This window comes from Saccopteryx bilineata, chromosome 5 (assembly GCF_036850765.1).
Source record: "Saccopteryx bilineata isolate mSacBil1 chromosome 5, mSacBil1_pri_phased_curated, whole genome shotgun sequence".
NCBI lineage: Eukaryota > Metazoa > Chordata > Mammalia > Chiroptera > Emballonuridae > Saccopteryx > Saccopteryx bilineata.
Window position 1 is genome coordinate 107,228,079 of NC_089494.1, and position 22,716 is coordinate 107,250,794.

General features: G+C 48.0%; 1 protein-coding gene across 5 annotated transcripts in view; it reads left to right on the top strand.

Annotated features, from left to right (window-relative positions):
• Window positions 1-22,716, top strand: part of NCKAP5 (NCK associated protein 5) — a 1,181,736-nt gene that overhangs the window by 201,949 nt on the left and 957,071 nt on the right. For all 5 annotated transcript variants that reach the window (XM_066233486.1, XM_066233488.1, XM_066233487.1 and 2 more), the window contains one exon: window positions 5,358-5,487. In XM_066233486.1, coding sequence (XP_066089583.1) covers window positions 5,419-5,487 — 69 coding nt within the window. In that variant the 5' untranslated portion in view covers window positions 5,358-5,418. The remainder of the gene's footprint in view (window positions 1-5,357; window positions 5,488-22,716) is intronic.

Sequence of the window (22,716 nt, forward strand, 5' to 3'; positions counted from 1 at the left end):
TGGACTCCTAGGAGTTTCTGAGTGTACAAGTAAAATACAGAATAAAAAATTAGTGTTTCTGAAAAATGAGAGATGGGATGCTTCTGATGGAGGAGGGAGCCTATGGCTGGAAAAGGGGTCCATCCGTTTCCTACTGTTGACTATAATTTGGATGGACTGTCTGGGGCACAGCTGTCTCAACTCCTGGCCAAGGAGATAAGAGACAGAGGCCACATGCTGTGTGTGGGCTGTGAAGTACAGTCTCTTGCATCCTCTTCAGAGTTGGAACAGTTGAGAGAGTTGTGAAAAATATTTCATTTCAATGTTATTAAAAAGCTTATTGGGGAGATGATGTCAGAGTAATGGCATGGTAGGAAGCGATACCGATAAATCTCCCCCAAAACTCAACAAGATCTTCAACCAGAAACAGAAAAACCTAACCTTGGAGCCTCCAGATGTTTTGCAATACACCCGAAGGTATGGTCGAGCGAAAAATTGGCTAAATATATAATCAAACCCTGAAGAAAATAGAGAGTAAGAAATGCTCTGCCTTTCTCACTAACCTAAACAGGGCGGCTTTCACTGGGAACTGTGAATATAGAAACTAAGGCGGGTAAAGGGGGTGAATAGATCCAGGCCGCGGCACAAACGGCCGAACCAGGCTGTGGCATAGAGATCCAAGCCGAGGAAAAACTGTTCCTGTGGCAACCCGGGCAATACAAGCTAACACTTGCACCAAACCCAGACAAAGAAAGACAAGTGGGGCAGCCATTTTCCCCAATCCCCTGGTCGGCGCGTGCAGATAGTGGGCAAGCAATTCCTTCCAAAGCCCTGGGAGTGGGCGCCCGTGTTGTCCCACAGAGAGGCAGAGTCAGAGGCCTTTGTGTGGGCTGAAGGAAGAATCTCCGGGCTGCCCCAGCGCCCTGGGAAAGCCGCGCACAGGGAGGGAGCGAGAACTAATTCCAACGCTGGAACTTTTCCGTGCCGGTGGGGGTTTCACTCAGAGGGTGAGACTGCCGGCCTGATATCCTGGTCTGCACACAGATAGTGAGCAAGAGATTCCTCTGAGTGCCTCGGCAGTGCGCGCCCATGTTATCCCTCAGAGGGGCAGAGTCAGGGGCCTTTGTGTGGGCCAAAAGCGGAATCTCAGGCCGCCCCAGCGCCTTGAAAAAGTCATGCACAGGGACGTAGGGAGAGACAATTCCAACGTTGGAACTTTTCCGTGCGGGCGGGGGTTTCACTCAGAGGGTGAGACTTCCGGCCTGATATCCTGGTCTGCGCGCACAGATAGTGAGTGAGAGTTTCCTCCAAGTGCCCCAGGAGTGGGCGCCCGCCCGTGTTGCCGGACAGAGTGGCAGAGCCAGAGGTCTTTGAGTGGGCAGAAGCCCTGCCTGATTATGCTAGCAGCTCTGACTGACTGAGCCTTACCCAGAGCCCTGTGCTGAGTGGCAATAGAGTGGGGAGTTGCCAGCTCTTTGAGCCTCTTACTATCCAGGCAGAGGCAGCAGCAACCCCATAGCTGGATTATCAAGCTACTAATTGAGAAAGGAAAGACTAGGAGAAAGGGTCCAGGAACACAGACTCTCTCACTGGCGGAGCCTATAAATGCTAATGAGCCTCGACTGCCAACGAGACTAAAGCACAATACATGACATCGCCATAGAGACTTATCACCTGCAAACCTCTACCTGAGCGTGCCAAAGGGGCAGAACCTGGGGTACAGAGTCACTGACCAGGAAGAGGGAGAGAAAAGAAAAAGCAAGAAGATAGCCTCTCAAAATCAAGAATAATCCACAGACTTTATAACCTATCCCATTTTATTATATTTGTTTGTTTGTTTCTCTTATCTTCATTCTTGATATTTTGTTTTCCTCCTCTAATTCGATCATTTAACTCTCTGTCAGTCTTACTCTCTCCTCTCCTTGAACTACACTACCCATAATTGTTACATCTACCATTATTTTTTCTTTCCTCTTCCTTTCTCTCTATGAGGGTTGCACTCCAAAACCTTAACTCTCTCTCTATCTCTCTCTCTTTCTCTCCTCTTTTTTTCTTTTTTCTTCTTTTAGTTCCCTCTTTTTTTTCTCTCTCTCTTTCTTTTCTCCCTCTATATTAGTTTCTTCCTTTCTCCTTTACGTCTCCTCTTATTCAAACCTCAATAACAAACAATATCTTATCTGGGTCTCAAACTTATGTTTGTGGCATTTTGGGGGGTTTTTACTTCACCTTTTTAACACACTAGCAGTGCTCCCGTCCCTGGCTCTCCATTTTATCTAGTTCTTGTTCCACTAAATACAATAGTAATTTTTTAATTTGTCCCCCCATTTTCCTATTTCCCTCTTATTCCTCTCATCATAACTCTTAATCAACCAACACCTAAAAGCAAATCATTTTTTTCTTGACCCAATTTTTTTTCTTATTTGCTTTTTGTGGGTCCATACCCCCCGCTTTTTTTTGCCCCTTTATTACTTCTCCCCAATTCAGGCCCTCCATTACAGGCATTGTTTGTTCTATTTAGTACAATATAATTCACAGTCCACCACAAGATTTTCTCAAGAAAGAGGGGAGAGGAGACGAGAGGAAAAAAAGGAGGGGGGGAAATAATTTCCTTTTTAAAAAATTTTTATTTTATTTTATTTTTCTTTATTTCATTATTAATTTTTTTTAAAAAAAAACTCTTCCATTTTTTTTAACTTTTTATTCTTTATTAAATCTCATTAATGCTATCAATAAAACCACCCTCAGATGCCATTAAGGAAGAGAAAATCAAATATCATGGATATAAAAGAAAGAGAGGTAACACAACTAGATGAGGAAAAATCTATGGAGAAAAAATTTAATATATTGAAAACCTTGTAGCTAAATGACAGGGAATTTAAGATAGAAATCCTAAAAATCCTCTGAAATATACAAGAAAACACAGAAAGGCAATTTAGGGAGCTCAGAAAACAACTCAATGAACACAAAGAATATATTTCCAAGGAAATTGAAACTATAAAAACAAATCAAACAGAGATGAAACACTCAATTCACGAGCTGAAAAACGAGGTAACAAGCTTAGCTAATAGAACTGGCCAGATAGAAGAGAGGATTAGTGAAATAGAAGACAGGCAACTTGAGGCACAACAGAGAGAAGAAGAAAGAGACTCAAAAATTAAAAAAAATGAGATAACCCTACAAGTATATAGAAGAAGACATAGGTACTAAACTCATGGACCTGGGTTTTAAAGAGCATTTTATGAATTTGACTCCAAAGGCAAGAGAAGTGAAGGCAAAAATTAATGAATGGGACTACATCAGACAAAGAAGTTTTTGCTCAGCAAGAGAAACTGATAACAAACAGGCAACTAAATGGGATTTGATATTTTCAAACAACAGCTCAGATAAGGGCCTAATATCCAAAATATACAAAGAACTCATAAAACTCAACAACAAACAAACAAACAATCCAATAAAAAAATGGGAAGAGGACATGAACAGACACTTCTCCCAGGAAGAAATACAAATGGCCAACAGATATATGAAAAGATGCTCATCTTCTTTAGTTATTAGAGAAATGCAAATCAAAACTGCAATGAGATACCACCTCACACCTGTTAGATTAGCTATTATTAACAAGACAGGTAATAGCAAATGTTGGAGAGGCTGTGGAGAAAAAGGAACCCTCATACACTGTTGGTGGGAATGTAAAGTAGTACAACCATTATGGAAGAAAGTATGGTGGTCCCTCAAAAAACTGAAAATAGATCTAACTACCTTATGACCCAGCAATCCCTCTACTGGGTATATATCCCCAAAACTCAGAAACATTGATACGTAAAGACACATACAGCCCCACGTTCATTGCAGCATTGTTCACAGTGGCCAGGACATGGAAACAACCAAAAAGCCCATCAATAGATGACTGGATAAAGAAGATGTGGCACATATACACTATGGAATATACTCAGCCATAAGAAATGATGACATCAGATCATTTACAGCAAAATGGTGGGATCTTGATAACATTATATGAAGTGAAATAAGTAAATCAGAAAAAACCAGGAACTGCATTATTCCATACGTAGGTGGGACATAAAAGTGAAACTAAGAGACATTGATAAGAGTGTGGTGGTTATGGGGGGAGGGGGGAGAGGGAGAGGGAGAGGGGGAGGGGGAGGGGCACAAAGAAAACTAGATAGAAGGTGACAGAGGACAATCTGACTTTGGATGATGGGTATGCAACATAAGTGAAGGACAAGATAACCTGGACTTACTATCTTTCAATATATGTATCCTGATTTATTGATGTCGCTCCATTAAAATAATAAAATTATTTTTAAAAAAAGCTTATTGGTATAGCTCTTTAAGTTCAGCACTTGTGTATCAGCAGTACAATGGCTATGTGTTTTGTGTCAATTATGAGCAGTTCTGTTGCTCAAATGACTTCTGAATCATCAAAGCCATGAAATTATGCCAACTACTATTGAAGGGTAACGTAACCTGTGTATATTGTAATCTGTGCATATATTGCTTTTGAACCATTTTTACATACATTATTTGATTGCTGTTGATTGCAATTGAGATGTGAATTTTAGGGAGGCTCAATGACTTGTTCAAGGTCACTTGGCTAAAGGGTAGGAAAGCCTGGGCTTTCCTCATATAAATATATATATATATATTTTTTTTTATTTCAAGCCTGTTACATCTTGGTGAAAACTAGGAGCTAGTTCTTAATACATATGATATATCCTTACTGACCAAGACACATAATCATTCTAGAACAAGCAATTTCAGTGGAGTATAGGTAGAATGCAGTGGGTGTTCACATACTCATTGACAATTACGATGTCATCATCCATTCTTTCTGAATCAACCTGTCCCAAAGGAAATGTGTTTTATAATGTTCCTCAAATATGTTTATATTAAATATTTTAAAATTAAATATTGACAGTAATGTTTGTGTTTCAGTTTTTCCTCATTGGGTTTTGGGCTCAACAACTTTTGATAGGGAGTGTGGTGTTGCCAGTGTGTTCTCACAGAATTTGCAGACAGCATCTATGCACAGTAACAGTGATTCTCTGGCTGATAGAGAATGGGTGTGGAACAAGTGTGGCATGAAATGGACTGTTTGCTTTTATCCACAGTCTGCTGATTTGACCTGCAAACCCATTCCCCAATACCATAAGCAAAACCTATAAAAACACAGGGGCCTCTGTAAAGATGACTCTGACATTTGGAACCAGAGAGATCTTTGGAGTCCAGAGAGCCCAGTTCTGTACTTAATTCTTTGGGTCTGGGTATTATTGACTTCAACACTTGTTCCTGGTTAGAAAGTTAAAAACAAGGGTCTAAATACTATTCACTTGGATAGTAAAAAACATGTTCACTCTTTGCAGTGATCCTGGAACCAGAAGGGGAAGTCTTACAAATTACAAAGGAAAATAAATAACTTCACCCATGGAGGGAAAGAGACAGCTTGAGAAAAGGGACTTTGGAAAAAGGCTGTCTCTAGACAGCAGTCTTGTGGTAAGTACTAAATATTCATTTACCACTCTATATGTTTTGGCTTAAAATGCATTATTCTTTGACTGTTATTTCCTGAACCCTGCGCTTTTGAAACCTCTATTCCAGTTACCCCATTAGCAATATCTCCTGGGATTTTGTTTCATTTATTTTTTTTACAGAGTCAAAAGCCAGTAAATTATTGAAATGTTTGTGTAGTGTCTTAATAGGCAAATGTCATAATCTTTCAACATTATACATAATTACATTAATTCCTGCCAAAGTAGACTTTAACCTATACAAAAACACTACTGTACCACTTATGCCTAATGCCAACCCTATATATAGTTGTTCTGTCACCCATTTATCTTAACTTTGGGGATAAGTCAAACAAGAATTCGATAGAGCTTCAAATATTGAAGAGCAAAGAAACTCTGAGGTCTTTTTAGGTATGTAAATTAGTTTAATTGTCCATAAACTTTCTTCGAAACATTTTAATGCTGATGAGCATCATTCCTAACCACCTGGTTGGGTTTGCTTTCATATATGAGAATCTGGTTAGTCCAGGGAAATAGACTAAGTCACTGATTTCTGAAGCCTGGTCACTCCTTTATACTCTCTGGGCTAAGGATGTGTGGGTTATCTCTTCTATTCTATAAACCATATGAACAGAGCAAGAAATCAGACAAGTCACTCCTTTGCCCTTTGCTCATGTACTGAAATAGAAATTAGTTCTGTCCCTTATTTGCAAGTTGTATAGGGATGTGCTTTATTCATTTGTGTTCTCCCAGTACCTGGCCTATAGCATGGATCGGAATAGGTAGCCAATAAAATATTTGTTGAATTGTTTTATCAGTTTCACTTTTCCAACTCTGCTGCTGTAGATCGTCCTCTGTCAATGTACAGATTGGATATTTACCCTATGAGGGCTGAGGTTTCCTGTCACAGACTGTTCACAGATGTGTTTCTGGGGATAGTGAAAATGACTGCATTAAACTTTTGGGTCTAGTTCTTCTCTTATTATTAGAGGCAGCTTCTGTGTCTCTGTGGGCTGTGTACTGAGCAGCACACCTTCAGAAGTTAAGAACTTTAATAGTATTTTAAAAAAATATTTAGTGAGAGGAGGGGGAGGCAGAGAGACAGACTCCTGCCTGCACCCTGACAGGGATCCATCTGGCAAGACCACTAGGGGGCGATGCTCTGCCCATCTGGGGTCCTTAACTTTGTTGCAAATAGAGCCACTTTTTAACACCTGATGTAGAGGCCATGGAGCCATCCTCAGTATCCAGGGCCAACTTGCTCCAATCGTGCCATGGCTGTAGGAGGGGAGGAAAAGAGAGAGAAAGAAGTTAAAGGGGGAGGTGTGGAGAAGCAGATGGGTGCCTCTCCTGTGTGCCTTAACTGGGAATCAAACCTGGGACATCCACACACTGGGCCGATGCTTTACTACTGAGCCAACCAGCCAGGGCCTTTAATAGTATTTTAAGTTCTCTTCTAAGTGGTCATGTCCTCTTCTCTTATGTCTTTCAGTCTCCAGGTAGAATGTGGTAAAAATTGTATGTGTGTGTTTATGTTTATATCTATTTCTTCTGCAACATTTGGCAAATTAGGATAAAAAGATACTTTCTCACCCTCTTCTTTGACAAAGTAAATACTTCCTACATGTCAACCTGCCATTGGTGTCTGTCTTATGCTCAGGCAGGGGACAGGTGCCCATATAGCATGATAGGAGCAGCACAGGAAAGGTTCTCTTAACCCCCAAATATCATCCTTGTTGATTAATCCCTAATGACCAAAGTCTGCAGTAGGTCCCAGAGAATATGCAGAGACTCTAACAAAGCAAGCATAGCTGACAGTAGCACTCATTAATAAAAGACCTTGGATCATTCCCAAATGTCATCCAGATGAGCAGAGTTTTGCTGAGGGAATTGGTAAACAAAAGAATATGGGATACAGAGTGATTGAATGCAGGGCTGGGTTGGAACAAGTACGGAAAGGAGAAATGAGTTAGCGTGAAGGCATTGGGTACCTGGAAATCAGAGAAACAGGAAATGGTCTAAATGGAACCTTTGCCTGCATCTATATTTTGCATATTGATGAATTTGTGAGCATAAATCAAAGCCTGTCATATTACCAGTGCTCTCTGGGAGCTGCAGACCAAGCTTGCCTTCCCATTGGCACATGGAGCCACCCTGAGTGTGGTGATGGCTGTAAATCTTGTCTGGACTTACAGCATAAAAGCACACTGTGAAAATGAGAATTTAATGCTTGGCACCACTGAAGAAACTTAATCCTGTTAAATCTCCCTAAATGATGCTTAGGAGAGTTTTTATACTAGTGAAATATCCTTCTTGTTCCCTGGAGGCAGATTGTGGTACATCTGCATGTGCACATTGGGAAAACCCCGAGGAGAAATCTTTGAGCACATGGTCCAGTGTGTGGGGTGCTTACATGCTATTCCACATGACCCTATTAGGCTGGCAGATTGTAGGTTTCCCCTCTATTTGAGCACTTTGTTCTTTCCTCATATAAGATACTGCTGCTGGGACAGGGACAGCAAAAGTGCTCTTTTCGAGTTGGCTCTTTGAGCATGAGACCCATTGAAAGTCCCTTGAATGAAGTTCATTGTGACTGTCAAGAAGAAAGGTAGGAGGGGGATGACATCAAAGCTGACTGGTCTATAAAGAACTTAAACCTATGACTTGGCCCTCCTCTTGGCTCCGTGTTGAAATCATACAAATAACTAGGCAGGGAGCACACAGGGTTGATTCTAGAGAAGGGTTGCTGTGAAATACAAGAGAAAAAAAGGCACACCTGGCATTCTGTAAGGCACTGTTCATTCCCAAGGTATGTCTGTTTTATTTTACGTTATTTATTTTTTTTTTTTTAATTTTTTTTATTTTTTGTATTTTTCTGAAGCTGGAAACGGGGAGAGACAGTCAGACAGACTCCCACATGCGCCCGACCGGGATCTACCTGGCACGCCCACCAGGGGCGACAGTCTGCCCACCAGGGGGCGATGCTGTGCCCCTCCGGGGCATTGCTCTGCCGCGACCAGAGCCACTCTAGCGCCTGGGGCAGAGGCCAAGGAGCCATCCCCAGCGCCCGGGCCATCCTTGCTCCAATGGAGCCTTGGCTGCGGGAGGGGAAGAGAGAGACAGAGAGGAAGGAGGGGGTGGGGGTGGAGAAGCAAATGGGTGCTTCCCCTATGTGCCCTGGCCGGGAATCGAACCCGGGTCCCCGCATGCCAGGCCGACGCTCTACCGCTGAGCCAACTGGCCAGGGCCTGTTATTTATTTTTAATCAGAGCATACTAAATCGGGAATGGTTTATCCAGTTTCCTCACTGCAGAAGGAGTCGTTAATACTCAGTGAGGTTAATGCGTTTCCTGAGGTTGTGCACTAGGATACAAACGGAGTGGCACTGAGGCTTCCTGCCCCTCATTTCGGTTCCTGTCTCTCACTCTACGTGCAACATCCCAGCAAGGGAAGACATGATTTCAGAACACTGACTAGAGCAAAGAGAAATGGTAAATGCTCAAGTCTTCAACTCTACTGCCGTAATCATTATAACCCATATTTTTGAGAGTGAGAAGACCCAGAGGTAATTTCCATGTTCAGATTTTGCCAGAAATAACTCTTCATAATGGACTTTGAGACTCAGGTACTGTTAACTTCATTACTCTCTTTATTTTACATAAGCAAATCATGAAGTGTCAAGTAAAAATTATAGCTCCCTTGCAACAGCTTTAAAATTTTTAGGCTGGAGGAACCGCAGCATAAAGAAACTCACGTATAGATACTGAAAAAGCCTCCCATTGGGGATGTGAATTTGTGGTTCCTGGTTACAATTTTGCTGTCAGGACATGACACAGGGGAGGCTTTGAGAGAGAGAGACAGTGTGCGCATGTGTCCGTGTGTGTGCACATGCGTGTGCTCTGGTAATGCTAACATATTCTTTGATGTCAATGATTTCTTTCTCTTGATAAATCACCCTTTTTAAGAAGAAAGTAACAGGTAAGTGGAACTGAAATGAAAAATATGTTTCAATGTGGGAGGTAAAGACCCCGAGAGAAAGACAAGTGACTACAAGTATGCTCCGCAGGCAGAGCACGCCAAGTGACTGCATATTCATGACAGGTACAGTCTTCTCTCTGATAACAACAACAGTCTCCCTGAAACTGAGACTCTTCTTGACTCAACGCTGTTCAGCTCACCCCAGGACGCTGTTTGATCAGAAAAAGTCAACCTTTCACACTGTGCTTTTCGATTTACAAGAATCATTCCCAGGCTTCGCATACAGCCATTTGAAACCTGGGGTGATGACAGCATTTCACTGAGGAGAAGGCTGAGCAGTGAGTTATCTTTTTACCAGCACACATTTCAGGTACAAACAGTCTCTTTTAATTTGGGGGAAAATGACTTTTTACATTTAACTGCACATGGGAGTGGTGAGTTTCTCCTCCAAACGATGAATTCCTTTGTGGTGTCCCACTCCTTTCTCCCCCGTGGAAAGGTAGACACTGGCCATCCTAGAGCCTCAGCTTTGACAGCAGGATGGTTTGGGTGGGTTTGTAGGAAAAGGAAAGGCCCCACATAGGTACTTCAGTTCACCCTTCATTCCCTTGATGGTTTACATCCATATCATTAGGGTAATTAGGCCTTCCACAGGCACGCATTAATTAAGCCAATCAACAAGCATCTCTGAAAATCTGCTTTATACTGAAGGTGCTTTAGTACCTGTGGGAGGCACGGGATCGTGGCTAGGTCCCCTCCCGGTCCCCTCAGTCCTTCTGTATCTGGCTGTGCAACCCTGGAGGACGTACCACAGGCATCTTGTCAGACAGTCTCTGGTTTTCTGGCATCTGGTTGGGTTTGGCCAAAGGGAAGATCTAGCAAGACATCAGAAGTTGAGAGGTGAAAGGTCACTGTTTCCCTGCTCTCTTCCTGCCTGGGCGTAGAGCGCAGGATTGGACTCCTCTGGCCGTTGTTTTCCTGCTCTCTTCCTGCCTGGGCGTAGAGCGCAGGATTGGACTCCTCTGGTCGTTGTTTCCCGCTCTCTTCCTGCCCGGGCGTGGAGCGCAGGGTTGGACTCCTCTGGTCGTTGTTTCCCGCTCTCTTCCTGCCCGGGCATGGAGCACAGGGTTGGACTCCTCTGGTCGTTGTTTTCCTGCTCTCTTCCTGCCTGGGCGTGGAGCGCAGGATTGGACTCCTCTGGTCGTTGTTTCCCGCTCTCTTCCTGCCTGGGCATGGAGCGCAGGGTTGGACTCCTCTGGCCGTTGTTTTCCTGCTCTCTTCCTGCCCGGGCGTAGAGCACAGGGTTGGACTCCTCTGGTCGTTGTTTTCCCGCTCTCTTCCTGCCCGGGCGTAGAGCGCAGGGTTGGACTCCTCTGGTCGTTGTTTTCCCGCTCTCTTCCTGCCCGGGCGTGGAGCGCAGGATTGGACTCCTCTGGCCGTTGTTTTCCTGCTCTCTTCCTGCCTGGGCGTAGAGCGCAGGGTTGGACTCCTCTGGCCGTTGTTTTCCTGCTCTCTTCCTGCCTGGGCGTGGAGCGCAGGGTTGGACTCCTCTGGTCGTTGTTTCCCACTCTCTTCCTGCCCGGGCGTGGAGCGCAGGGTTGGACTCCTCTGGTCGTTGTTTTCCCGCTCTCTTCCTGCCCGGGCGTGGAGCGCAGGGTTGGACTCCTCTGGTCGTTGTTTTCCCGCTCTCTTCCTGCCCGGGCCTGGAGCGCAGGGCTGGGCTCCTCTGGTCGTTGTTTCCCGCTCTCTTCCTGCCCGGGCGTGGAGCGCAGGATTGGACTCCTCTGGTCGTTGTTTCCCGCTCTCTTCCTGCCCGGGCGTGGAGCGCAGGATTGGACTCCTCTGGCCGTTGTTTTCCCGCTCTCTTCCTGCCCGGGCGTGGAGCGCAGGGTTGGACTCCTCTGGTCGTTGTTTTCCCGCTCTCTTCCTGCCCGGGCGTGGAGCGCAGGGTTGGACTCCTCTGGTCGTTGTTTTCCCGCTCTCTTCCTGCCCGGGCGTGGAGCGCAGGGTTGGACTCCTCTGGCCGTTGTTTTCCCGCTCTCTTCCTGCCCAGGCGTGGAGCGCAGGGCTGGGCTCCTCTGGTCGTTGTTTCCCGCTCTCTTCCTGCCCGGGCGTGGAGCGCAGGATTGGACTCCTCTGGTCGTTGTTTTCCCGCTCTCTTCCTGCCCGGGCGTGGAGCGCAGGATTGGACTCCTCTGGCCGTTGTTTTCCTGCTCTCTTCCTGCCTGGGCGTAGAGCGCAGGGTTGGACTCCTCTGGCCGTTGTTTTCCTGCTCTCTTCCTGCCTGGGCGTGGAGCGCAGGGTTGGACTCCTCTGGTCGTTGTTTCCCACTCTCTTCCTGCCCGGGCGTGGAGCGCAGGGTTGGACTCCTCTGGTCGTTGTTTTCCCGCTCTCTTCCTGCCCGGGCGTGGAGCGCAGGGTTGGACTCCTCTGGTTGTTGTTTTCCCGCTCTCTTCCTGCCCAGGCGTGGAGCGCAGGGCTGGGCTCCTCTGGTCGTTGTTTCCCGCTCTCTTCCTGCCCGGGCGTGGAGCGCAGGATTGGACTCCTCTGGTCGTTGTTTCCCGCTCTCTTCCTGCCCGGGCGTGGAGCGCAGGATTGGACTCCTCTGGTCGTTGTTTTCCCGCTCTCTTCCTGCCCGGGCGTGGAGCGCAGGGTTGGACTCCTCTGGTCGTTGTTTTCCCGCTCTCTTCCTGCCCGGGCGTGGAGCGCAGGGTTGGACTCCTCTGGTCGTTGTTTTCCCGCTCTCTTCCTGCCCGGGCGTGGAGCGCAGGGTTGGACTCCTCTGGTCGTTGTTTTCCCGCTCTCTTCCTGCCCGGGCGTGGAGCGCAGGGCTGGGCTCCTCTGGTCGTTGTTTCCCGCTCTCTTCCTGCCCGGGCGTGGAGCGCAGGATTGGACTCCTCTGGTCGTTGTTTCCCGCTCTCTTCCTGCCCGGGCGTGGAGCGCAGGGTTGGACTCCTCTGGTCGTTGTTTTCCCGCTCTCTTCCTGCCCGGGCGTGGAGCGCAGGGTTGGACTCCTCTGGTCGTTGTTTTCCCGCTCTCTTCCTGCCCGGGCATGGAGCGCAGGGTTGGACTCCTCTGGTTGTTGTTTTCCCGCTCTCTTCCTGTCTGGGCATGGAGCGCAGGATTGGACTCCTCTGGTCGTTGTTTCCCGCTCTCTTCCTGCCTGGGCATGGAGCGCAGGGTTGGACTCCTCTGGTTGTTGTTTTCCCGCTCTCTTCCTGTCTGGGCATGGAGCGCAGGATTGGACTCCTCTGGTCATTGTTTCCCGCTCTCTTCCTGCCCGGGCGTGGAGCGCAGGGTTGGACTCCTCTGGTCGTTGTTTTCCCGCTCTCTTCCTGCCCGGGCGTGGAGCGCAGGGCTGGGCTCCTCTGGTCGTTGTTTCCCGCTCTCTTCCTGCCCGGGCGTGGAGCGCAGGATTGGACTCCTCTGGTCGTTGTTTCCCGCTCTCTTCCTGCCCGGGCGTGGAGCGCAGGGCTGGGCTCCTCTGGTCGTTGTTTCCCGCTCTCTTCCTGCCCGGGCGTGGAGCGCAGGATTGGACTCCTCTGGTCGTTGTTTCCCGCTCTCTTCCTGCCCGGGCGTGGAGCGCAGGGTTGGACTCCTCTGGTCGTTGTTTCCCCGCTCTCTTCCTGCCCGGGCCTGGAGCGCAGGGTTGGATTCCTCTGGTTGTTGTTTTCCCGCTCTCTTCCTGCCCGGGCGTGGAGCGCAGGGTTGGACTCCTCTGGCCGTTGTTTTCCCGCTCTCTTCCTGCCCGGGCGTGGAGCGCAGGGCTGGGCTCCTCTGGTCGTTGTTTCCCGCTCTCTTCCTGCCCGGGCGTGGAGCGCAGGGTTGGACTCCTCTGGTCGTTGTTTCCCGCTCTCTTCCTGCCCGGGCGTGGAGCGCAGGATTGGACTCCTCTGGCCGTTGTTTTCCTGCTCTCTTCCTGCCTGGGCGTAGAGCGCAGGGTTGGACTCCTCTGGCCGTTGTTTTCCTGCTCTCTTCCTGCCTGGGCGTAGAGCGCAGGATTGGACTCCTCTGGCCGTTGTTTTCCTGCTCTCTTCCTGCCCGGGCGTGGAGCGCAGGATTGGACTCCTCTGGCCGTTGTTTTCCTGCTCTCTTCCTGCCTGGGTGTAGAGCGCAGGGTTGGACTCCTCTGGCCGTTGTTTTCCTGCTCTCTTCCTGCCTGGGCGTAGAGCGCAGGATTGGACTCCTCTGGCCGTTGTTTTCCTGCTCTCTTCCTGCCCGGGCGTGGAGCGCAGGATTGGACTCCTCTGGCCGTTGTTTTCCTGCTCTCTTCCTGCCTGGGCGTAGAGCGCAGGGTTGGACTCCTCTGGTCGTTGTTTCCCGCTCTCTTCCTGCCTGGGCGTAGAGCGCAGGGTTGGACTCCTCTGGTATTGTTTCCCGCTCTCTTCCTGCCCGGGCGTGGAGCGCAGGGCTGGGCTCCTCTGGTCATTGTTTCCCGCTCTCTTCCTGCCCGGGCGTGGAGCGCAGGATTGGGCTCCTCTGGTCGTTGTTTCCCGCTCTCTTCCTGCCCGGGCGTGGAGCGCAGGATTGGATTAATCTGGTCGTTGTTTTCCCGCTCTCTTCCTGTCTGGGCATGGAGCGCAGGGTTGGACTCCTCTGGTCGTTGTTTCCCGCTCTCTTCCTGCCCGGGCGTGGAGCGCAGGGTTGGACTCCTCTGGTCGTTGTTTTCCCGCTCTCTTCCTGCCCGGGCGTGGAGCGCAGGGTTGGACTCCTCTGGTTGTTGTTTTCCCGCTCTCTTCCTGCCCAGGCGTGGAGCGCAGGGCTGGGCTCCTCTGGTGGTTGTTTCCCGCTCTCTTCCTGCCCGGGCGTGAAGCGCAGGATTGGACTCCTCTGGTTGTTGTTTTCCCGCTCTCTTCCTGCCTGGGCGTGGAGCGCAGGATTGGACTCCTCTGGTCGTTGTTTCCTGCTCTCTTCCTGCCTGGGCGTGGAGCTCAGGGCTGGACTCCTCTGCCTTTGGCTGCAGCTTCTGTTGCACAGCACTCTGCAGGTGCTCGCTGCGGTCTAAACCCCAGCTGCCCCGGGTCCTGGCACTTCTGTCTCCCCATGTCCCTTCAAGCTTCTCCTTAGTACCGGCTCCTGGGTGTTGCCAGCCCGTCTCACGTTGGTTTGTTTTAGGTCTGTCCACACTTTATTGAATAATTTCTTTACCAAACTCTCAGTTAGATGTTTTGAGTGGATCATCTCTTTCCTGCAGGGCACCCCGGTCTCATGCAAGGAAATACTTCTTCTCAAAGTGTTTATAGTTTACTTGTGGAAGCTGACCTAATAAGCAGGAGAAGTGATATAACCTGAAGGAGGTAAACAGTGTGACAGAGACGGGCTGGAGCGGGGTCATTGTGGGGCATGGTCAGGAGGCCCATGGAGCTGCCGTTGGAGCTGTGCTTTGAAGCAGCGGGGAGGATATTTGGTAGGTGAGCATCAGGATGGAAGAGTAGAGAGATGCAACCCAAGGATACTGTCCTATACCCTGGTGACAACTCATTCCTTTGCTGAATTATTTTTTCCCGGGGAAACTTCTTCCTTATATCAGATTGTGGTGGTTAGTTGTATAGGTTAACTTGACTGGGCTAAGGGATGCCCAGATAGGTGGCAGAATGGTATATCTGGGTGTGTCTGTGAGGGTGGTCCCAGTCTGGGTGTGTCTGTGAGGGTGGTCCCAGAAGAGAGTGGTCTTTGCATTGCTGGGCTGAGTAAAGAAGACGGCCGTCACCCGTGTGGTGGGCATCACCTCGTCTGCCAAGGGCAGAGGATGTGCAAGCCTGCTCTCTACATGAGCAGGCACATCCGTTTCTCCTTGCCCTTGGACATTGTTTCTGCTGATTCCTGGGCCTTTGGACTTGGACTTACACCTGGTTCTCAGGCCTTGGTGTTTGGACCAGTTTTCCTGGGCCTTGAGCTCACGGAGAGATTACGGGACTTCTCGGGTTCTCTAATCCCATGAGCCAGCCTCAAAGCAGGTGTCAGCAATGTCTGTAAAAGCCAGAGACTAAATAATTTTAGGCTCATTTGCAGGTCAAATGAGCAGACACAATTACTCAACTCTGTTGTTATAGTAGGAAAGCAGCCACAGACAATACATGAATAAAGGGGTATGACTTACATTACAAAAAACTTAATTTACAAAGACAGGCAGCATGCTGGATTCTAAAAGATATCTGCCCACACAAGAGAAGAAGGAAATCTGAAAGTCCAGGGTCACTTATCCTGAGTGCTAACTTTCTGAGTAGTGACCTGTGTCTACCCTCAGGATATGCAATATGCCCAGCAGGCAAAGGACCAGGTTTACACTGTTAAGTGAAAATGTATGAACCCAAGGACCAAGAGGGTGAGCAAAGGGAAATACTTTAGAAAGCTCAAACATTGCTGAGATATTTTCTAAACACAAAATAGGGGCCTTGTGAATGTTGCTCCGTGCAGCCAGTGGATTGTGAAAACTAAGAAGATATCTGAATTTTGTAGGGTCAGGCACGCTGGAACCTTCTTTACTTTCTCGGTGTTGCACTGGGACCACTCTCACCATAAGGATGCTCCACAGAGCACAAGCTACCAGCTTGCTAGAGAAGGCTCTAGCTATCAAATCCCGGCTGCCCTGGACCCTTTCTACTACCTAAAGTCTGGTTTATTCGGCGCCCCTGACCACTGGGCAAAGGCCAAGTGCCCAATGGAAAGCCTGACCTTTGCTCTCTGGTATCAGGGTTGTTTAAGATTTCCCAAGTGATCATCAAGGGGAGGAGGGTCAAGGAACAAGAGGGAGCTGTTCTTCGCAACTGCTTTATTGCCCCGAGCAGGGCCGTTGCCCCAGCCATTTCCTAGATGTCCTGCAAGGACCAGAGGCCATGTACAGGAGCCAGGCATTGGGAAGTGTGGTGTTGCATGAGGGTCCAGCCCAGGCCCCTTTGGAGAAAGGCAACAAGTGGAGGACAGACCAGCTTTAGTCTAGGTTAGCAGCTCTTCCAAAGTGGTATGCTGAATCTTTGACGGTTTTCCTTTAAAGGTGGGAAGTGGTAGAGTTAGAAAAATCAGATTCATAAGTGACCAGCTACCCAGCGAATCTGCCCACCAGCCTAGCTGAGTCCATCATGGCAGATCGAGAAAATGCTGAGAAATGTCCTGTCCAGCTTCCCTCCAGCATTGCAGAACCCTGGGGACTGTGGGTAGATTTAGGGCAGACGGGCTGGGGGAAGGCAGGGGAGGCTTGGCTAGGTGGGCACAGCTCACAATACCTGGTTGCTAAGGGTTGTAATGGGGCTCCAGACAAATAGGAAGCGATCAGAACCCAACCATAATGGTGCTGGGAGGGAGCTTGGAGATGGAGAAACACTGCTACTGAGGACAGTCTAAAAACAGGGCAGGACGGAGGAGCAGAAGGACCGTGTGTCCAAGCTGTGAGCACGGAGTATGTCGGCAGTAGGGTGACAGAGTCTAACACGGAAGCCAGTTTAGCAGATAGCTCAGCATGTTCAGACAGAGAATCAGGTGCTGAGATTAGACCGGGCTGGTCTTGTTCCCTTAGTAGCAACAGCTGAAATGTAGTGAGGTTCACTGTACCAGGCACTCTGCTCAGTGCTTTAGATAGAAACTGTCATTTAATACCCATGACAGCCCTTTAAGGTAGGAAATCTATTTCTATTTTATAAATAAGAAATCTGATGCTTAACAAGTTAATTAACTTCCTCAAGGCCATAGAACTGGTGAATGATAGAGTCGGGATTTCAGCTCAGGTCTGGCTTCAGACTTCACTGCCAATGCATGGCCAGGGGCTCAGAGGCAGGGAGCATTTCTCTCCCAGTGATAGGGGCTCCTGGCATGGTGCTTCACAGCCTCAGAGAGCCCCAGCCTCGGAGAGCTCCGGCCTCAGCAGGGCTAGTGGTGTACATGTCTCAGCACACGGCCCTGTTTCTGCCTATTGAGGACAAGGCCAGGCCTGATTTCCCAAAATAATTTCAAAGAGGATGTGGGGAGGGGGGGTTTCCACAAAGAAGAAAGACTGTACATGTTAGAACTTGGTCTAGGTCTGATTTCTGTTCCTGTGCTTTTTCTGATTAATCAGGTTGTGAAATCAACTTCTGTGACGATTAAAGTTTATAATAGTAGTGTGTGTGTGTATCTATTTGTATATATATGCACACACATATATCACATATAATGTATACAGTATCGTGTGTTTGGGATTACACTTTTACCCAGCGAAGACTGACTGTGGTGTGTATGTGTACAAGGTAGGATTATTGACTGGAATGGGATTAGAGTAGGCAGGAACCGATGAATGACGGGGCACATCCAAAGTATAGCTAGATGTCCCCAGCATGCACTGTGGCTCATAAGTTGAGTGATGGTCCTCTAGATGGTGGTGCATTCTTCTGGCCAGGCCACTGACTGATGGGGGCGGGTCAGAAGCGCCATCCTTTCCCATGAGGAAGGAGAGTCTCTCCAAATTGCTGTTGGTTTGCTCACCACCTGCAATAGGTACTCCTTCCTCTGATGCAGCCGGAAGGAATGTTTGCCTTTGTTATGGTGATGCCTTACCCTGAATGACTCTTCTCTTCCCTTATTTCCTTCCTCTCATCTCTGAAAATAAGGCAGACTGCCATCATCACCAATCTCCCAGAGTTCCTGTTAAAATGCCCTTTCCTGAGCTGTCTCCCTCCTGATTTTAACCACTGCATTTACCACTTTGTCACATACCTGTCCACTCTAGAGCAGAGTTTCCCAGTCAAGGCACTATTGACATTTTGGACCCTCTATTTCTTTTCTTTGTTTTTTATTTATTTCTTTTTGTAGGGGCTGTCCTGTGCATTGTAGGATATTTAGCAGCATACCTGGCCTCTGCCTACTAGCTGCTGATAGTAGTACCCTCCCCTAGCTGTGACAACCAAACCTGTCTCCAGACATTGCCACATGTCCCCTGGGAAGCACTGTCAGCCCCAACTGAACTGCAAGGTCCTAGAGAACATGAGCCATGTCATCCTCACATTTGTGTCCCTAAAGTCTGACACATAGAGAATACTCAGTGAAATGAAGAGCAGGGAATGAACTTACCAGTGAGTTCATGAGCCACGTATGTACTAGCAGGCAACAGTGGATATGAGGTAAGGGGGAGCTGCCTGGAGAAGGCACTGAGGGCTCAGTGGGAAGCTTGGAGAGACTAGATGTCACCCTGCTTTTCCTTTTTTTGTTCAAGGATTATTCTAGAGAGTGTGTGTAAAGATATGTGTTTTACACCAAGGATTGTTAACATGATATCTCAACCCTCTGGAGCCCCAAGGTGCTTGTTAGGACAGATTTATGAAAAGATTCTAGGGATTTGGTTTCTCCAAAATATATTGTATTAGATTTTATGTATATATATGCATTTTTCTAGGAAGCGAGTCCATAGATATAATCAGAGTTTCAAAGGTATCTATGAGCCAAGAATGGAAAGGTAGCTTCACCTGCCACTAGTCAAGCAGGCCTAGCCCACAGCGCCTTCACACAGATGGTTTCCCTTGCCTATGTCACGGACCAGGATGTCAGCAGCATAGACTCTGTCATCTGTACTCAGCCGCTGTCGTGACTGCTGTCATCCTGCTGCAGGTATAGCCCTGTGCACACTTGGGGTCTCAGACTTCACTGAATCCAAATAGGAACTGGAAACATTTGGAAAGCCCTTTGTAACTGCTGTTATTAATAGATGATGAGATGCTGCTGCTTCTATAGCAGAAATAAGAACAGATGAGCAGAGATGTGCTTGGCATGTTCTGTGTTTTCCCAGGGCTCAGAGATCTGCTTGTCATTCTCCTGGAGTCTCACCATCTTTCGACAACGGGACTCATCAGATCATCCATGTTTCCATGGCAACTGAGTTTCTTGCATCATCCTCTGGCAGTCTGAGATCGACTCTAGTGCTTTATCTGCCACTGGAGGTAGAGCTTTCATTGATTACTTAGGTGCTGCTCCACAAACCCATAGGCACCTGGGTGTTCTCACAGATAGGTGCCTGCTTTTCTTTCTAGAAAATTCTTAATGGATGAGGACAGGAAGTGAGTACTTATTAGGTTTAAAGTCCCATGAAGTGCTAAGAAGGAAAACTGAAGTAAGTGCTAAGAAATGCAAAGCATGATTTCTGCTTTACAAAGCGTTTAAAAAAATGTGGGTCCATATACACAAATCACAGTTCTACTGTACCAGGTGGTACCCAGTGGTGTGAATGAGAATGATGGGGTTAATAAACAGGGGTTTGCTTTTCTGGCTGTATTGATCAGGGAGGGCTTCCTCAAGGAGGAGAGCTTTCCTATCACCCTCTAGGAAATTCATCCAGGTTTAATCTATGGTGTCCCTGTGTTCCCTGAGGCAGACATTTATTAAGAAGACCAGGGTGTCTTAACAGAACAGTGTCTGACTCCAAGGTGCCTGGCTTTTACTTGAGGAATTGCTAAGAAAGCTCCAGTGCAATCCCAGTCATCATCTTAACTATCCTCTGGCCCCCTGTAGCCATCCTTCCCTACTCTTCTATTAATGTTCTCTTACCCTCACTTGCGGATGCATGGCAGAATTTATCGCACACTTACAGCGTTTTGATTTCCTTTCTTCTCATTAATCTATCAGTGTATGTTATATCAACTGTATATATATATTAGCCATATTTCAGCCAACTGTCTGACACTAATTTACCAGCCCATACTATAGTTCATCATTATCAATTACAATTTATTAAGCATCCACGGGCTTCATGACTGTGAATTAGGCAGTATTTTCATGACTTTCTGTTGAATTGCCAGGTTCCATTGCCTGGACTCAGCTTAGCCACTTCTTAGGCTCTTTCTGCCAGTTTTCTATTCATGTGACAGCCCTAATATTCATCCTAACTTTAATTAATATTTCACGAGCAAATCCAGGGGCCATTGTATTAAAACGCTTCACTTAACACCAGATGCCCTGCCTCCCTTCTGTCCCTTTCATGTCCTAATTCTCAGCTCTCTCTGAACATGAAATCCCATTTGTCTGGCCTGCTCAGTACAAGACTAAACAGTGGCTCCTTCTGGTTCCTTTACATTCCAGCCAGTTCCAGATGTGTCCTCATAAATTTTCAGTTCCCTAACTAGGCTTAATTGATCATAATTGTCCATTTTCGAAGATGCCTCTGAGGTTTGCCTGCCTTCTGTCTTTCTGCACCTTTGTGGTTCTTAGTTATAAGCAATTGTCTTCAGCTTGGTAGGTTTCCTAATACAATTAATTAATTTACTGCTCGTATGCACATGGATATGTTGAGGAAATGAAATCATTTGGTCTGGTAAATTCTGGGATCCATCTGTCAGAGCTAGCAGATAAGTAGGCTTCAGGACTGCTGCCCTTTTTGTGGGGAGGTACTGTTTTCAGAGGCCTGCCATCTCTCAAGACCGGAGAGCTGTGAAGGCCGGCCTCGTCCAGCATGGTGGACACGGGCTGAGCAGGGTGTCCTCGCAGGCGTCAGCTGTGTCTGCCGGGGTCTGGCTGGTGCTACCCTTCTCTTCTCGCTAAGTGCAGTTCCAGCTAGATGGCAGGGGCAGGGAGCTATCTGGAGACCTCCTGGGCCAGCTTTGGAACTCTGCTGGGGTGTCCCTGAGGCAGACTGACCTGATTCCTGCTTGGTGAGGTGTGGCAAGGAGGAAGTGAAGGTAGGAGGGAGCCAGATCTATTGTAGTCAGCATGTTTTTCCCTTTGAGGAGGACCTGAACTACTTTCTGGAGTTTTGCCTACAAAGACTATATCAATAATATTGTTTTCTTATTTATTACGTCAGCTGAGGTCCCAGCAGGAAACAGCACACCCGAGCATGGTGATCATGTACCACCCCGAGGCCGTAGACTGTGATGCCATTGCCACTGGGTGCCTGGAAGGGTGCGAATACAGTGGCACCGACCATGTGTGGAAGGAGAGAGCCGTTGGCGGGAAGCGTCCTTGGGTGGAGGGATGCAGTCAGCCAGTGCTGGCCAGCGCGGGAGGGAGCAAGGACACAGGAGCTCCCACAGAGCTCCCCTTCTACTCTCTGGGCTCCGGGGCACGCCTCATTTTCTGAACCCACTTGGAAGCCAGAGGGAAAGGTGCCCACATAGCACCCCGGCCCAAAGTAGGGCAGAAGAGGGTAAAGAGTGGATGAGTCGGGGCCAACAGACTGTACCCAGGCCACAGATTCTATATAATATACATCCCACCTTGCCCTTCTCACATTTCTAGAATGAGAAGAAAACATGATCCTAAGTCAGACTGGTTTATTTTTTTACGTATTATTAGGAATGGATCTCTCTCTGTCTTGCTGTGGTGACCAGAATAATATGCTATAACACCTTCACAACACAAGTTCTGTGTGACCAGTGACATGGTCACCGAGAACATTCACCGAGAGCCCGAGCGGCAGACTTACTTGAAAGGCTTCAGCGGGGATGGAAGGCATGGAGCGTACTGAGCAGGACATGGCTAGCTGGAGAGCCCGCCTGACCCAGGTGTGAGTCTCGGCTTGCAGAGCTGCCTGCCTGCGTGAGCTCGGCCAGGTGACTACCTTCTCTGAGCGTCTCTGTTCTCATCCCCACGGAGAAGGGGTGATGTCTCACTGCAAGAGCTGTGAGGACAGTCGGGAGAGGACTCCATCAGAGCACAGCACCGTGCCTGGCGTGCAGTCTCCCGCACTGAGAGACCGGGTGCCGGCTGACATGGCTGCTCCCGATTACACTTTTCTATGTCTGTGATGGGAAGAGACTTGGCGAGAAAAATATTTTTTTAACGTTTGGTTTGCATATATTCATAGATGATGCTTAAAAACTGAACGGCATATCATGATGTTATCAGCCAGAAACGTCCTCCAGGTGTTAACTACAGGTTGTCTCGAACCAAACCTTTGGTTGCCTTTCTCCTTGGGCCAGTTGCTCGGTCATTGCCCATTAATGAGCTGCATTCCAGACCTTCTTATGTGGTGCGTTCTATTTTTCTGGAACTTTTGGCCGGCTCTTCTCACCCCTGAAGCCCAGCCAGAGTCTATTTATAACAGGCAATTTTATTCCAAAAGCTTCCAGAAGTGCCCAGAGCCTTCCAAGCAAGTGCACAATGACTCCCTGTGCACAGGGCTTGCTGGGTGTCTGTCCCGGCCCCATGGCCTGATAGAATCAGGCTGGAGACCGGGCCGCAGAGCCCGTCTTTGTGTGTCTTAGGCCTTCTATTGCTTTGAGCTGTGCCAGCGCAGAGCAGCGGGAGATGAGACCTGGGGAAGGGGCTGAGAGTCACTTCC